The sequence below is a fragment of the Sardina pilchardus genome, chromosome 2 (genome assembly GCF_963854185.1).
Source record: "Sardina pilchardus chromosome 2, fSarPil1.1, whole genome shotgun sequence".
In the NCBI taxonomy this organism is placed as follows: Eukaryota; Metazoa; Chordata; class Actinopteri; order Clupeiformes; family Clupeidae; genus Sardina; species Sardina pilchardus.
In genome coordinates this window covers 580933-595354 of record NC_084995.1, presented here as the reverse complement: position 1 = coordinate 595354, position 14422 = coordinate 580933, and the positions used below count along the sequence as shown (strand labels likewise).

The 14422-nt window shown below is 43.9% G+C and overlaps 2 protein-coding genes across 2 annotated transcripts; one reads left to right on the top strand and one right to left on the bottom strand.

Moving 5' to 3' along the window:
* Positions 1 to 1037: 1037 nt before the first annotated feature.
* On the bottom strand, positions 1038 to 3949 carry LOC134059412 (zinc finger protein 316-like). Its single transcript, XM_062515808.1, has 4 exons — positions 3587 to 3949; positions 2862 to 2959; positions 2547 to 2631; positions 1038 to 2412 (listed from the first exon to the last, which is right to left on the bottom strand). The coding sequence occupies exons 1-4, from the start codon at positions 3804 to 3806 to the stop codon at positions 1223 to 1225; spliced, it is 1593 nt and encodes a 530-aa protein (XP_062371792.1). The 5' UTR covers positions 3807 to 3949; the 3' UTR covers positions 1038 to 1222.
* Positions 3950 to 4392: 443 nt separating this feature from the next.
* On the top strand, positions 4393 to 13819 carry yju2 (YJU2 splicing factor homolog). The gene is made up of 8 exons (XM_062515797.1): positions 4393 to 4513; positions 4955 to 5055; positions 5199 to 5343; positions 5535 to 5669; positions 6066 to 6247; positions 8425 to 8572; positions 10727 to 10898; positions 13278 to 13819. Exons 1-8 carry the CDS (start codon positions 4490 to 4492, stop codon positions 13421 to 13423), a joined length of 1053 nt encoding a protein of 350 aa, XP_062371781.1. The 5' UTR covers positions 4393 to 4489; the 3' UTR covers positions 13424 to 13819.
* Positions 13820 to 14422: the final 603 nt, after the last annotated feature.

Genomic DNA, 14422 nt, shown 5'->3' with positions numbered 1-14422 from the left:
GTGTGTGTGTGTGTGTGTGTGTGTGTGTGTGTGTGTGTGTGTGTGTATGAGTGTGTATATGAATGTGTGTGCATGTCTGTGAGTATAGTCGTTTGTCAGATTTCACACAGGTAGCCGTAACAACCTGCCTGTAGCAGGCCTTACATACAACGCTACAACGGCAGCATTGTGCTCTGAAACCGATTATTTTCAATGGTTTGTGTGGCACAAGAATGGTTTGCTGCTGCACTGTGCAAAAGAGTTGTGCATTGCAAGCGTGCCACTCACTGAATCCTCATGCACACCACCACACTCAAAGTTCGACAACAACAGCAACAGTGGCTACTATGATTTTGCACCAAACTGCACCACTTTGAACGTGAAGCTGCCTTAAAGGAACACTTCACCGTTTTTTGATATTAAACTACGTTATTCGCTTAATTAAGACGAGTTGATACATACCTCTCACGTTTCAATGCTTGCACTCACTGGCTCTGGCGCGCGGCGCAACTTTGATAGCACTTGCCTAGCCCAATGCATTCATTAGGATCCAAACAGAGATTAAGTTAGAAGTGACCAAACACCTCCATGTTTTCCCTATTAAAATACAGTTACACAAGTAGTCACACGACCAAGTATGGTGAGACAACTAAAATGTGGTGCATTTCTAAGCAGGTAAAAGGGATAACTATATTGAGTGGCGGAATAATATTTGGAGCACTTAGACTCTGCGCAGTAATATCCTCACTCCAAAGTGAAACTGAGAGTGCAAGAGTGAGGATATTACTGCGCCACACAATATAGCTATCCCTCTTACCTGCTTAGAAATGCACCACGTTTTATTTTGTCTCACCATACTTGGTCGTGTGACTACTCGTGTAACTGTATTTTAATAGGGAAAATATGGAGGTGTTTGGTCGCTTCTAACTTCATCTCTGTTTGGATCCTAATGAATGCATTGGGCTAGCTAAGTGCTATCAAAGTTGCGCCGCGCGCCAGAGCCAGTGAGTGCACGCATTGAAACGTGAGAGGTGTATCAACTCGTCTTAATTAGGGGAATCACGTAGTTTAATAGGAAAAAACGGTGAAGTGTTCCTTTAAGTATGTCTGTCTGTATGATACGCTCCAGTCTCGTCTCCAACATATCTCATGCGCCTCTTGAGGTGGTACATCAAGGTGTAGCTCTCATCTTCAGCATTTCTCATATGCCTCATGTTGGTGCGTCAAGGTGTAGTTCTGGTCTTCAGCATTTCTCATGCGTGCCCATGTGTCTCTTGAGGTGGTGCATGAGGGTGTAGCTCTTGCCGCAGTGGGGACAGTGGTAGGGCCGCAGGCCGCTGTGGACGCTCTGGTGCGTCTTCAGGCTGCTCTGTTGCGTGAAGCGCTTGCCGCAGGTGCCGCAGGCGTACGGTCGCTCGCCCGTGTGTGTGCGCAGGTGGATGGTCAAGTGCGACGAGCACAGGAAGTGCTTGAAGCAGATGGAGCAGGTGAAGGGCCTCTCGCCGGAGTGGCTACGCAGGTGCTTTCGCAGGTAAGACAAGCTGGAGAAGCCCTTCTTGCAGATGCTGCACACATGGAGGGGCAGCTCAGGAGGGGGCAGGGGAAGCGGCAGGCGCGGGTATAACTGTGGACCACCAGGGGGCACTGGCCGTCTAACCTGCGCGTGTCCCGGATGAGCGGTCCTCTGTGGCGACAGTAGCTGAGACTGCGTCCCGGCCATATCGGTCCCAGGAGCAACGGCAAACCCCTCCATGCTGGTTCCCTCCATGGAAGGAGGCGTCTGCGAGGTGTCTACATGCAGCACGTCTCCTGGGCTGTCGCCGTGGGGATGGGAGTACTGTTCCACCCCGTAGAGCAGGTCGTCAAAACTGTGGTTCGTATCGCTGTCCTCTTCCTCGTCCTCATCCTCTTCCGTGAGGGGACCCCACAGGTCAGTGTCGTCCTGGTCCACTGCCTGGCCCTCGGTCTGTTTCTCTAGTCCAGTCGCAGCGTGACCTCTGATGTCCTGGTGACCCAAGATGGCCGCCTGCTTCTCCTCCTGATGCTCAGCCTTCAGCCTCAGATCGCCAAACTCCACCGTCTCTGGAATATCACAGTCCTGTGCATGTGTCAGGCCTCGGCTGGTAGTCTGTGCATGTTTGAGGTCGAGCCGTGGCTCATGCATGCCTGTAAAGTCTGTGGCAGAGTCCGAGGGATATGTATTTGAGCGCTGTGTATATGTCAGGGGTGCGTTTGAGCTGCTGTTAAGTGTGAGATGGGGGTTTGCATTTGGTATGAATGACAAATGTGTGGGGGGATCCTGAGTGAAAGTGTAGGATGGATGGTTTTGTCCTGGGTTTGATTCTCGGATATGTTGAGAACTTGAGCTTTCTGCGTAGAGCCGCTGGTTGAAACGGGAGTCATCAGCAATGTTGACCTCGTATTTCATGGGCTCTGCAACAGCAGTTCAAAAGGAAGACCCTCAGTACAGAACACAAACACAAATCATGAGCAGCATGACTGACCATGTATTCCACTCACTCAGAGCTTGCTAACTGTTTATGTGCCCTGTGTATGCATGTGCCCACCTAATTCCTGGCTCCATAAGTCATCCTCCAGTCTCTCCTCTTTGATCTGCAGCAGGGTTGAATCCTGTCCTTGGCTGCTTGAACACTGTTGAGGAATACATAAAAACCACACATACACATCATTCTCACTGTGAAGTTCATGCGTGAATCAAATGAAAAACATTGACACAGCACAGATTCAGTACAAAACATTTGCTGAAAGACCTGCATTCGGTCTGACAGATTCACCCTGTTTGATAATCCCCTTACTGTTCACAACAACACTGTGCTACATCCACCAGCAGAGATAAACTACATACTGTACTATTTCCACACCTTGTCCTCAATGCTCAGAGGCTGTTCAGGGCTGTCGCTCCTGCTCTCCAGTCTCCCACTTCTCAATGGGCTGCTCCAGTCGTGCTGTACTATATCATCTGCTGGTAAAGCACACACAGGACTCAAGGATTCATTGAACGGTATGGGGCACACACAGGATTCAAGGCATGACAGAAAGGGATATGGTGCATTCTCTGCCAGAAATGTGTCTCTGCGTGAACTATGGCGCACAGAATGGCAGCCGTGGTGTACTGGTTAGCGCATCGGGCTTGTAACCGGAGGGTTGCCGGTTCGATCCCCGACCAGTCCACCACGGCTGAAGTGCCCTTGAGCAAGGCACCTAACCCCTCACTGCTCCCCGAGCGGTTGGGCAGGCAGCTCACTGCTCTGGGTTGTGTGATTCACCTCACTGTGTGTTCACTGTGTGCTGTGTGTTCACTAATTCGGTTAAATTGGGTTAAATGCAGAGAACTGAATTTCCCTCACGGGATCAAAAAAGTATATATTCTATTCTATTCTATTCTAGAAAGACACCTAATATTATTTACTGAGTAGGAGGAGGATACATGCAAACACAGAACTATAAGTACATAATGCTTCTGCAAAATGTGCGACTTTGGGATGGAGTCAGTAGTCGCAATATTTGTTAATTCCGCACACAATTGACCTATCCATTTCATTTGAAGGTATACAGCTGCTGCCCAGTGCCCACTACCCATGCTCACCTGTTTCGATTCGTATTTGTACAGTCCTTAACTCTTCTTTCGTCTCCTGTAATTTCCTTTTCAAGTCCTCATTTTCGTGTTGATGTCGGGATATCTCAAGGCGCAACACTGCATAACTGTCGTCAAAAAGTTTGATTATGTCTGCAATAGCTGCCTTTGCCAAGACTTCCATTATTGCACCCAACTGTGTCTGTATAGACCCACAGTTAGCGTTAGTCATTTTAGTCGCTGGGTAATGCACCAAATCTAAATATGAATATTGTTAAGAAAACACATTGAATTATCCTATTAACTCAAAATACGTTTATTACGCGAAAAACAGGCATATTCTAGCAGGACAAAATCAACAACAATCAACTGCCCCTTTCACTCTCCCTTCCTCTGCGTGCGTCAAGAGGTCTGGTGAAAGAGCAGTATAATTGGCAGTGACTGCCACCTATCGGATCAGCGTAATTTACAATGCTAGTGGTCAAATTTGATATATGTCTGGGTTTATAGTTCAAGCTGGATAGTATTATCTGAAACAGAAACCGTAACATGATTACCATCGTCTGTGGAGTTTGTTATTTTTAAAAAAGAACAGCTGATGATGAAAAATATTTTACAAAGAATACGCAGCTACGTATTCTATCAGATGGTGGCAGTAAAGAGCCAGTACATTGGTTGTCCGGATGAAAAAGAAGAAGAAGTAGTGGTAGAAGAAGAAGAAGAACATCATGAGTAGCCTACACACTCCTGTACAGTACGTGGCGGTATACAACATTTTGAAGGATGTCATTAAAGAAAAAAAGAAGAAGAACAAGAAGAAGAAAAAAAACAGTAAAGGAAACCAGAGGAAACTCATCGTTGTCACCGGCCTCTTATAATTGTTGGAAATATAGCTACATTTAACACAGGTTCAGAATGTCCGAACGAAAAGTTTTGAACGTAAGTGTTTCTTTTCCATAAGTGTTTCTTTTCCATTCTTTTCTGCCCACACCAACGTGGTAACGTTACCGACATTGCCCGAAGGACTTTGTTGGTAGCTATCCTAGCTAACGTTAATATTAGCTGGCTAACCAGCTCGGCTTCTTGTCAACAACCAGAATGTCTTTCAAAACAAACCTACTTTAATGAGCACTTCAGAATGATCTTACCCATGGATACTCTTATATCCCCGTTGGTTCCAGTGTTTAAGCTCTACCATCACTAACATTAACCTCTTAACGTTGCGCAAATTGCACTTTCATGATGAGATATGACTGGCTGGCCACATACGCCTGGCAGTGATATGTGTTCCTATTAATCTGATGAATTGAACTGATGTTGATGTTTTTCAAGAAGACAGTAGTAACAAGAGTATTTGATCATGACTGTCTCTCTTTGCAGAAATACTATCCCCCAGATTTCGACCCCTCGAAAATCCCCAAGCTCAAGCTACCTAAAGACCGTCAGTATGTTGTTCGATTGATGGCCCCATTCAACATGAGGTAAGTGGAACCACCAAGATCAGAGAACGCTACGCTGATTTATCTGCATCGCTGCGTTTTTCAGAATGATGCTATGACAAGGCAGGGAACTAGTACTGAAACAATGTGAGCTGAAGTTGATTATTGTATTGTGACCAAAACAGGTGCAAGACCTGCGGGGAGTATATATACAAGGGGAAAAAGTTCAACGCTCGGAAGGAAACAGTACAAAATGAGCACTACATGGGACTGCCCATTTTCCGATTTTACATCAAATGCACAAGATGCCTGGCTGAGATCACTTTCAAGGTATGATTTTGTATGTGCGCAAGTCACTAAAGATTTATTGATTGGAGACATGGTATGGCTGAAAGTTGGAGTGACTGATCAGTGCCCTTGTATATTTTGTGTACTTATCATTCCTTGTGAAGGTATCTTGTCAAATGAAACCCAACAGGCAAATCTGTTAGACTTTAATGGCATTTTTATTTCCCTCACAGACAGACCCAGAGAACACAGACTATGCAATGGAGCATGGTGCCACACGAAATTTTCAAGCAGAAAAGCTGATTGAGGAGGAGGAGAAGAAGATCCAGAGGGATCGAGAGGAGGAGGAGCTGAACAATCCCATGAAGGTGACTTGGAAAAGATCAGAAATTGTGTACATCCTTGACTCCCCCTGGGGAGCTAACTGTATTTCAGTTGACAGACTGGCACAAGACATAGTTCACACCTGCTTGCTTTGGATATGTTTAACATGTGATTAACATATGGGACAAGATATGACACCATTGGCAGAACCATGTTCCTTTTGTATGTTAACTCATTTGTCCAAATCAGTCTGATTCCAAGGGGTAGAGCACAGTATGAGTTAAGTAATTGTACAAGTATTTGTCCTACATTTAAGACACAATGCTGAAAAATGCATATGATGATTTTGAAGCAGAAACCAGTTAGAGGAAAAAAGTGATCCTAAAAGAAAGTGATGAGAAGGTTCTGCTGACATTTGGGCTATGCTTTGGCTATGACAGGTCCTGGAGAACCGGACACGTGACTCAAAAATGGAGATGGAGGTCCTGGAGAACCTGCAGGAACTGAAGGAGCTGAACCAGCGGCAGGCGCAGGTGGACTTTGAGGGAATGCTGGGTCAGTACCGGGACCTGGAGCAGCAGCAGCGGCAGAGAGAGGTGGACGAGGACGAGCGTGAGACCAAGTAAGTCAGGGAGGAAGAGGTGTGTGTGTGTGTGTGTGTGTGTGTGTGTGTGTGTGTGTGTGTGTGTGTGTGTGTGTGTGTGTGTGTGTGTGTGTGTGTGTGTGTGTGTGTGTGTGTGTGTGTGTGTGTGTGTGTGTGTGTGTGTGTGTGTGTGTGTGTGTGTGTGTGTGTGTGGAGAAATTGAAGACCCAGTCAGACCCAGCCAGCCAGAAGTCACCGTGTCAAATTCCTGTGTACGTGTACATGTGCTGAGGAAAGTGATTCTGGATATGAGTTCTTAGTGAATGAAACCTTTATTGTTTCCAATACTCCAATGTTGAGGAGAAAATTAGCTCGTAGCTAACTCCGATAATCTCCAATGTAAACAGTTAGCTAGATAGCATAATTATCTCACCTAGTTTTAGGAAACCCCTTCGTATTGCAAGTGATCGAATTAAGGTGTGACTTGTGAGGCGTTGATATTATGACATGTAAAGTTAAGCTTGCCGAACTTATTTATACAGTGTGGCGAGTCATGGAGCCTTCACCATGCCCGCCCATTCTGAAAGCCTCTTGTTCGTTGTCTGTACCCAATTGATTGCTGAATCGTCTCCCCTCCTCCACATGTTTCCCGAGAACGTTATTGGCTGTGCTTAATTCAATACGTTCCATATAGCTCACGCTATTTCCTGGTTGAGGCAAGCACAATGTTTGGACTGGCGACCGGCGCTGGTGTGGCGATTGTAGTTGCGTTAAGTGCGGTGTAGGCTCGTGAAAGTGAAGACGCTACCTGTGGATCTAAAAGTGGATTATAACCCCAGTGCTGGCTACTTCCCTTTTTGGATATCGTGTGGAATGTCGAAGGCTGCTCGGACATTCAACTGACTTTCAGGTGACTCTTCCATGCTCTATCCACTACCGTTAAGCAACCCGACGTTTCGACTGTGTTCTCCTCCGTTCGTGACAATAACACTGTTTGGAATTACGCAGTAAACTGTTACACAGCCCACCTCAGCTAACCGACGTTACGGTTGTGTTCTCCTTCGCTTGGGACGTTAACATTGTGTGGAACTATGGCTTAAAGTTGCTAGCAGGCCTTCTCTGCTGACCTGCATTCGACTGTGACTGTTCTCCGCCGAGTTGGACGCTAACTCTCGTTCTCTCTCTCTTTCTCTTCCTCGTCCTCTGGCGTCGAAACGCTATAGGCTATACACACACTCATTGACTGCTCCATGGTTTCTTGTTAGCCTAGTCTATGACTAAAAGGCGTTTGTGCTGATGAGTGAAGTGACTCTTGAACATTGTTTGCTTGTTTGCTGTGTAAACTGGGGGGACTTTGGGGGGGGTTTGCTGGTGCTTTTTATACTTTGTACCTGAAACGTGAAAAGGTTATTTGTGGAGGGAAATGTTTTGAGAAATGACTCCATTGTGACCGGTTGATATACAAAGTTGTTTGTTTTGCTTTCTTTTCCTTTTTCTTTTCACTATTTGGTATGTGTGTTAATCCACGGTTCTGCTGTTTTCCCCAATACACTGATGGTTGCTCATTTTGAATACTAGGCTCTTGAACCTGTGCCTTATTTCCATCCCTGAGCTAGCCGACGCAGGTTTTCTATCAGTCTAAAAGCTATTAGTAGCTGAAGTGAACCTGGTAGTGGTAGTGGCTTATCTTCTCTTCTTTCTGTGGCGCTCCTTTAGAGCGTCTGGCGCCCAACATAATATTCTTCCTTTCTCTAAGTCCACTACACCGCTACAACAGTTATACAACTTTGTTATCTTTTCGGTGATTGGCTATAACGTGGTTTGTTATATTTTGGTGCACAGCCTGTGCCCCCAGTGTTTGTTTGACGTTTACGGCCCCTGTGTTGTCTCCCGAGACAGGGCCTTTTCACAGTGTGTTCAGGGGGTAGGCAGTTAGCGGATCAAGGAGAGGTGTTTACAATGAGACAAAAATAAAAATCCTACTGAAAAATCATGCAGGAACTCATAGTGCGCATTCAAGTCTGTGTGGTCACCATAAATTGGAGGGAATGTGGATGTCCGCATGTAACCACATGAAACCACATGAAACCACTTGAAGGTACTTGCGCCACTTGGACAATAGCAGATCTTTGTGTACTTGCTTACTGATGCTGAGCGAATAGCAGCATAACTGACCACCTCTCCCCTTTCTACTCGTCCCTCTGTCTGTCCCGTAGGGAGATGCTGGACAGAGCCCTGGTGAAGAGACTGAGGGACTCCGACTCTGACTCTGACCAGGACGAGAAAGAGAAGGCAGGAGTGAAGAAGCACGCAGCAGAGCGGCCCACTGACATCCTCACAACTGCAAAGAGCACAGACATCCAGGTACCGCACACCATTCCATTATTTGTCTATGTTTGTATTTAGTTATTCTTTTACTGTTCCTAGTCTTGATTGATGTTGAAAATAAGCTCACACAACAAACCATTGTGTACATTTGGGTACTGTTTAGGGATGGCGAAAACTACTAATTTTCTTGACCGACCACCGAGCCTCCTTAGCCGGTTGAAACCGGTTAACCGATTCGTTTAAAATATTCTACGCTATTTGAAATAACAGCCACGCAGTTTTGCAACTCTGTCGCATCTCTCTGTCCCCCGCTCACACACACAGCCCCGGCGGCGGCGCCGCACTTTCACTCACGTCACTGTTTTTAAGATCCCCTAGAGCGCGAAACATGAGTCCCGCAAGGAGCTTGTAAATAAGTGGAGGACAAATGGCTCCTTCGTTTCGAAATGGTTTGGGTACAAGGTGATCGCGTTGCAAATAAAGGCGTTTGTCTAGCGTTAGAAGCTCATTTGAAACTGAAATTGCTGCGGCTCACTTAAGAAAATGACAGCTCCGAGGAGACGCCGCTATAGTTTGAGGAAGTAGGCCTACTAACAATAATAAAGAAAGATGATCATCATTACCTTATCTGTTGCCATTGCTGACCCTTCCTGAAATGTAGATGTAATGTGTTTCCAAATCTAAGCCCATCTTATGCGGAAAGTTGCTGCAACACGATAAAAACCAATGGATAAAACGGGCACCTCCAGATTGCAAAAGACGCACCGGCCAAGGCATGCGTGCGAATGTTTTTTATTGGTTTATTAAGTAGCCTACAAGCAGGCGAGTTACAAATTGAGTGTGAGGGATAATTTGTTAACTTCACGCAAAAAAGACCTTGGAATGAGATGGCTAGCTGTAGTAGCGTTTAGTCCACTGTCTATAATAATGGCCTAATTTAGAGATCGTTTTTTTTTTTTTTTTAACCGACTAGCGACAACTTTGATCGGCTAACGTGGATACGGTCAACCATCCGTCAAACAGTCACCGGTTAACATCCCTAGTACTGTTATCCCAGTAGGATTAAGAGAGATGGTACTGATGTCTCGTTTGAATGAAATATAATAGTATCAATATGTTCCCAGAAGAGAAGCTCACTTTTATGTTAAGGTGAAGGCTATACTGTTGTCTCTTGTTTTAAAGAGGAGCTTCTATATTTTGAAAAAAGCTCCTTTTTTCTCTCTTAAGCGGGGATCACATTAGCCAGCGGCAAGCGTAATGCAACGCTCAGACCATAATAATAACCCAAAACATTCTCGTTTCTAAGTTACGCTGCTGTCAAAGTTGTTACTAGAAACGGTTATCTTTGTTGTTATGTTCTTAGATAAATCTGATTGGTGAAAATAGAACCAAAGTCTTTTTAAAGCAAGTCACGTCAGCAGCCATATTGGCCATGGGGTCGGGCAGCGAGTTTGACCGTAACAAGACCAGGCCCTATCTAAATGAATGGGGAGAGAGCTGGATGTCCATGTTCAGAGGTGTAAGGGACATAAAAATCACATGTTTGAAATCACGATGAAAATCAGACTAAAATCTCTGAAAAGGTTTGGTGGTTTTGTATCAAATTAACGCTTAAAAAGCCTTTTTCTTACTGGTAATCTTGGGACTGCGCATGCATGACTGTCAAGGATCGGCAAAATGATTGGAGCAACGGCACTGGAAGAGGCGGGACATGTGCTAACCGGTGTAAACACCCGCCATCTTTGCGTTACGAAGTTACCCCATGCATTTCAATGGGTGATTTTTCCAGTGCAGTGTCTCCTCATATATAAGTGTATCTGCTAGAACTATCTGAAGATTCTAAAACTGACATTGATGAGCTCAGCGTTGCGCTTCCAAGTTGAACCAAATTCAACACTCAATGCTCAATGCTCAATGCAAGTGTTACACCAGCGTTGACACCGGTACGCTGCCAAACCATAGAGAACAATAGGAAACCTGCTGCTTGCCACTGGCTAGTGTGCCTCCTGCCTTAGGGTGCAATTCTGTTATTAGAGATGTGTTCTGTAGTTATGATTCAAAACGTATGTGTGATTTCCTGCATCCCTCAACAGTATCACAAGAAACAACTGTTTATAATTACATTTTTGTCATAGTCTATACTCACTCACCCTCTCCTTCTCCCCTCCTCTATCTCCCTCTGCCCCCCAGGTGAGCACGGGGCCGGTGAAGCGGGTGCAGCCAGAGAGCTGGGAGCGAAGTGTTGGAGGTTTGGGGGCCAAAGCTGTGCTGGGCTCCCTGGTGGTCAGGAAGAAGCCCACTGCCTCTGCCTCAAAGTCCAGTAGCAGCAGCACACCGTCTGGGCCCAGCACTCAGCAGACAGGTGGGCACTGGTCTTCGCTCATGTCACACATCATTTTATTTTATTTTTTGGCTGATTAAAGACTGTTTTTTTGTTTTTTGGGGCTTTTGTGCCTTTAATTTTGACAGGACAGTAGAGAGAGACAGGAAGCGAATGGGTGAGAGAGTCGGGGTGGGATCCGGAAAGGACCTCGGGGCGGGAATCGAACCCGGGTCGCCGGCGTGCGGTGCCCCAGCCAGTTGCGCCACGGCTGGGGCCTGATTAAAGACTGTTTAATGATCTCTCATGCATAGCTATTTCTAGTGTTTTGTTTTTATTGGTTTCAGTATTGCATTAGAAATGTTGTATTGTACCAGCCAAAACCTTTTTGTTTTTCACCACTTGTTCACAACCAAAATATCTTACTCCTCACAACATGTGGGAGGATTACTGCTGTGAGCAGATTTTCACACCAGCTGCACTCTGACAAGCGACCGACACGTGCACAAAGCATACAGTAATTGTGCCGTGTGTTAGTGGTTCCGTGTGTCAGTGGTTCTGTGCACTAACCTTTATCACACTGCTCCATTATGGGACTCTTGATTGGTCAGTGATATGAATAATAATAGTAATAATGATCATCATCATCATCATCAACCGTTTTTTATTCAGGGAAAATTTACTGAGCATCAAGCTCTTTTACAGCAATGCCCTGAGTCACAAAACATATAACAACAATAATCAAAATAACAAAACAAGAATAAGAAAAATAATACATAAACAATTTATAAAGCAATAATAATAAAAACAGAGAGAAGAGAAGAGGGAAAAGTATGTATAAATAATAATAATAATAATAATAATAATAAAATAAAAGGTCTAAATATTAGTCAAAGCAAGAACATTTTACAACAGCCATATCATCAATCATACCTTTGAATTGGTCTAGTGACACAAACCTATCTAATTTGAATAATTCTTGGAATTTGTTCCATTTATTAGATGCAAAAAATGTAAAAGCTAATTTACCAAATTCTGATTTAATTTGAGGAGTTTGAAGAGATATAAAACCCTGTGAACGTGTATTGTGGCAGATTGATTTCATATTCAGAAGAGAAGTTAGGTAAGGAGGCAACTTTCCCAGTAATGCCTTATAAACAAAAAGGAGGCAGTGCCTTTCCCTCCTATCATAAAAGGGAAGTCCATCCTACATTTTCATATAGTGTGCAGTGATGAGTTCTAAACCCATCTCCAGTTATAAAACGTAGTGAACTGTGGTAAACTGCATCAAGTAATTTCAGAGTGGAAGGAGCTGCATGCATATACACAATGTCACCATAGTCTAGGACTGACAGTATGGTTGCTTGAATGATGGTCATTCTGCTTTCTAAAGAGAAACAGGACCTAATCCTGTAAAGTGCACCTAATTTAATTTTTACTTTTTTTGTAAGATCAAGCACATGAGTTTTAAATGAAAGTTTATTGTCTAGCCATATGCCAAGATATTTATATTGAGAAACTTGCTCAATTTTTGTCCCATTTAAGGAACTAATGTTATAGGCATCAAGGTCACACTTTCTAGATCTAGTAAAGATCATACATTTAGTTTTAGCTTCATTTAGAACCAGTTTAAGATCATTTAAAGACTTCTGCACACAATCAAATGCACATTGAAGATATGACACTGCTTGCTCTACAGATGGTGCATAGGCATAAAGGATTGTGTCATCAGCATAGAAATGCACTTTACAATTTTCCATTGAAGCACAGATGTCATTTATATACAATGTAAACAACAGTGGCCCCAAAATTGATCCCTGCGGGACACCATTATTTAGTCTCAATGGTTCTGAGATAGAACCTGACATGTCTACCCACTGTGTTCTATTAGAGAGGTAGTTTTGAAACCATGTAAATGAAACTTCATCTAGACCCAAAGAGGACATTTTCTCAAGAAGTAACCTGTGATTAACAGTGTCAAAAGCCTTTGACAAATCAATAAACAAAGCTGCACAGTGTTTCTTACTGTCAACAACAATTAATGATAATAATAATAGCAGCTTTATTGTCCACAAAAGTGGAAATTTGTCTCCACAGGTGGGTTTCTAAAATACAGACACAATAAATAGACAATAAATACAGTACAAGCCACAAATACACAATCACCTTTTAAAAAAACAACAATACATAACACTTTCACAACACACCAATATTAAGAATATATATGATAATATGGATATCTTGCATGGACCATTGTGAGTAGTGATATTGCACTTGGCATGAATGCCAGCATCATGGTTGTCTGTCCGTGGTGCACTGGTTCTGATTCAGAAAGACCGTCTGTTGTGTTTGCAGGTTTGTACTCCTGTAGCTGTGTAATCTTCGCTGTCACTCTAACCCTGTTCTGTTTCAACCCCACAGAAAGGAAGACTGCAACCCCTTCCAGCAGCAACACACAACCAGCAGCCAAGCAGAACAGCTCCCCAGCGACCCAGTCAGCGGTTCCTCAGAACGGTTCCTCTCTCAGCCTGCTGGGGGCGTACTCAGACAGTGATGACAGTGATTGAGACGGCCATGTCTTGTGTACTGGTAGCTTTTAGTATGTTTGTTTGTCTGTCTATTTTTTCAAATGAAAAACCTCACAGCTGTTATGCAAAAGATGAGCTGATAAAAATCAAGCAGGTGTCTATTCGTCTGTCTTCAGATTCATAGCTCGGATTCAAAACTTTTTACCCCTGTATGGAACTGGTCTTTAAAAAGAACCCATCAGACCTCATGTTTCAGTTTCACCTACTGGTCTGTGACCTTCTGGTTCAGTCTCCAAGAGTTGTTCTATTCTGCTCTATGAGCGAACCAGCACTAAAACTCAGGATTGCACATGTGTGTCTGAGTCCTCAGTTTTCTATCTGTGATGATGTACAGTATAGCTACAAATGTCTAAATAAAGTTATCATTGATACTGATTTCAAGATGTGTGCTTCTAATTTAAAGAGACCCTATGCAACTTTTTCATAGTCATAAAATCGCTTAGAAATCGTTGTTTTGCTTGACTGACCAGTTTTATCGAAAACAGTCACATTTCCTCCCGCCCCTAGTGTCCCTCTCCGCTATTACAACCTTGCAACTTTCTGATAAACGATCGTCTGCTGTTTACATCTGGAAGTCAGAGACGCGAAAGGAACAAGAAGAACCACGCTTGCAATTTATATATTTATATATAGCCTATATATATATAAATATACATGCTCAAGCTGTCGGGGAAGCTCTGCAGAGAAATATGCAAGCATAAAACGAGCGAAAACGAAAAACGAAACCGAAACCAGAGATGAAATCGCCAATCCTGCATTATTCCTCTTTAAAACCTGTGTGTGTGTGTTGGAGGGGGGGGGGGGGGGTGTAGGACTGGTGAAAGCAGTGTTTGGCTTTGACTGGCAACATTATTTAAAATTCAGTAGTCAAATTTGAGATCTATGGGTTTATAGTTCAATATTAGTCTGGATATCACCATACTAAGCTCATTCTTTTAAGATTAGTCTAGGGAGTCTGCGTTGTATTTGTACTGCACA

Bases quoted from the DNA above. Each gene is read 5' to 3' on its own strand.
- LOC134059412 (XM_062515808.1), bottom strand. From the start codon at position 3,806: ATGACTAACGCTAACTGTGGGTCTATACAGACACAGTTGGGTGCAATA. The intron at 2,960-3,586 runs GTGAGCATGGGT...CTTTACCAGCAG, and splicing joins ACAAATACGAATCGAAACAG to ATGATATAGTACAGCACGAC. The intron at 2,413-2,546 runs GTGGGCACATGC...CTGCTGTTGCAG, and splicing joins CTTATGGAGCCAGGAATTAG to AGCCCATGAAATACGAGGTC.
- yju2 (XM_062515797.1), top strand. From the start codon at position 4,490: ATGTCCGAACGAAAAGTTTTGAAC. The intron at 5,344-5,534 runs GTATGATTTTGT...TTTCCCTCACAG, and splicing joins TGGCTGAGATCACTTTCAAG to ACAGACCCAGAGAACACAGA. The intron at 8,573-10,726 runs GTACCGCACACC...TCTGCCCCCCAG, and splicing joins CAAAGAGCACAGACATCCAG to GTGAGCACGGGGCCGGTGAA.